General features: G+C 56.9%; 1 protein-coding gene across 1 annotated transcript in view; it reads left to right on the top strand.

The window, feature by feature from the left end:
- Positions 1 to 178: 178 nt before the first annotated feature.
- The window catches only part of GATAD2A (GATA zinc finger domain containing 2A), a gene marked incomplete at its 5' end in the record, with an annotated part of 6,658 nt that continues 5,115 nt past the window's right edge, over positions 179 to 1,721 (top strand). Inside the window, one exon of the mRNA XM_010157782.1 lies at positions 179 to 310. Coding sequence (XP_010156084.1) covers positions 179 to 310 — 132 coding nt within the window. The remainder of the gene's footprint in view (positions 311 to 1,721) is intronic.

Genomic DNA, 1,721 nt, shown 5'->3' with positions numbered 1-1,721 from the left:
GGGAGGGCAGATCGGAATGCTCTCCGGGACCGCCGTTCGCCTTCGGAATTGTGTGTAGGATGAGAGAGAACGGCCCCGAGCATGTAGCCAGCCCGTCCTTCCGTGTGTCGCGGCGTGGTCGGCACACTGAGCCGTACCTGACCGCAGCCGTGCGAGTAGGCCCTTTTCTCTTTTGCAGACCTCCTCGACGCGCATCCCAGGCACCGTTATTCCTCCTCCCCTGGTCCGCGGAGGGCAGCAGACTTCTTCGAAGTTAGGGACTCAGCAGAACACGCAGATAGTAATGCCGCCTCTTGTCAGGGGAGCGCAGGTAAGTGCTTACCCGGGCCTCGAGCCGCTCCGGTTTTCCTTAACTCTTCCTCGTCTCTCGGCTTCTCTGGGGGGAGCCTGTGGGGTTCTTCATGGAATTTCTTACTACGCCCAAACGTATCGACTGAAAATGCCCGCATCGTTCCAGTTCTGCGTTCCGGGCTGTCCCGTCAGGCGTGGGGCGCAGCAGGAGCAGATCCCGCGCTGATGCCGGGGGGGCCTTGCCGGCGAAGCCGCTTCCCTCAGCTGTGCCAAAGCACCTTGTTTGCCGCTGTTAGGCAGGTTCACACGCTTTTTAGGAAAACCAGAGCCGAGGAAGTGAAACCCAATCCCTCGTTCTTCCATTTTTTCCCCTCGTTACCCTTTCTGTCTCATCAGTTTCACCCTTTCAAACGCTGGAACTCGCGGGTTTTTCCCCTCGTTTTGCGACTGAGTAAGAGCTGCAAAACGGGGCCGTGGACGGAGAGTCAAAGTGCCGCTCTGCGGGGTCCGTGTCAGCTGCAACAGGCCGGTGCTGTCACGGAAGGAGTAGGAACAGCAGTGCCTGGGAAGGGAAGGCTCCGGGGAGACCTTAGAGCCCCTTCCAGTGCCTGAAGGGGCTACAAGGAAGCTGGGGGGGACTTTTTACAAGGGGCTGTAGTGACAGGACAAGGGGTAACGGGTTTAAATTGAAAGTGGGGAGGGTTAGATTAGATATCAGGAAGAAGTTCTTCCCAGAGAGGGTGGGAGCACTGGGACAGGTTCCCAGAGAAGCTGTGGATGCCCCATCCCTGGAAGTGTCCAAGGCCAGGCTGGATGAGGCTTGGAGCCACCTGGGCTATGGAAGGTGGCCCTGCCCATGGCAGGGGGTGGGACTGGATGATCTTTAAGGTCCCTTCCAACCCCAACCATTCCATGATTCTATGATACGGGCTTGTAAGGTCATGGCTTCCGTGGGATGGCAGGGAGAACCCATCTCCGTGTTCAGCGCGGGTTTATGTTGCGGCGGGAGGTCTGTGTTTACCTGTTGCGTAGCCAGCGTTAAGGGGGAGCGTGGGGATTTGGCACATCGTTTTCTTTCTGTTCTGATTACGGAGGGAAAATCTCACTCCGAGAAGGAGCTTTCTTAATGCCTCTGGAATGACACAGCCTCAACGCTGACAGTTTGGGAGACGTTGGACTGGAGACTTGGGTGATGTTGCTTTGGCCCAGCTGTTCTGGCCACTGTTGCGTAGCCAGCGTTAAGGGGGAGCGTGGGGATTTGGCACATCGTTTTCTTTCTGTTCTGATTACGGAGGGAAAATCTCACTCCGAGAAGGAGCTTTCTTAATGCCTCTGGAATGACACAGCCTCAACGCTGACAGTTTGGGAGACGTTGGACTGGAGACTTGGGTGATGTTGCTTTGGCCCAGCTGTTCTGGCCACCGAGCTGC

This window comes from Eurypyga helias, unplaced genomic scaffold (assembly GCF_000690775.1).
Source record: "Eurypyga helias isolate BGI_N326 unplaced genomic scaffold, ASM69077v1 scaffold45998, whole genome shotgun sequence".
Lineage (NCBI taxonomy): Eukaryota > Metazoa > Chordata > Aves > Eurypygiformes > Eurypygidae > Eurypyga > Eurypyga helias.
The sequence above is the reverse complement of the archived record's forward strand: the minus strand, read 5'-3'. Positions and strand labels throughout refer to the sequence as shown.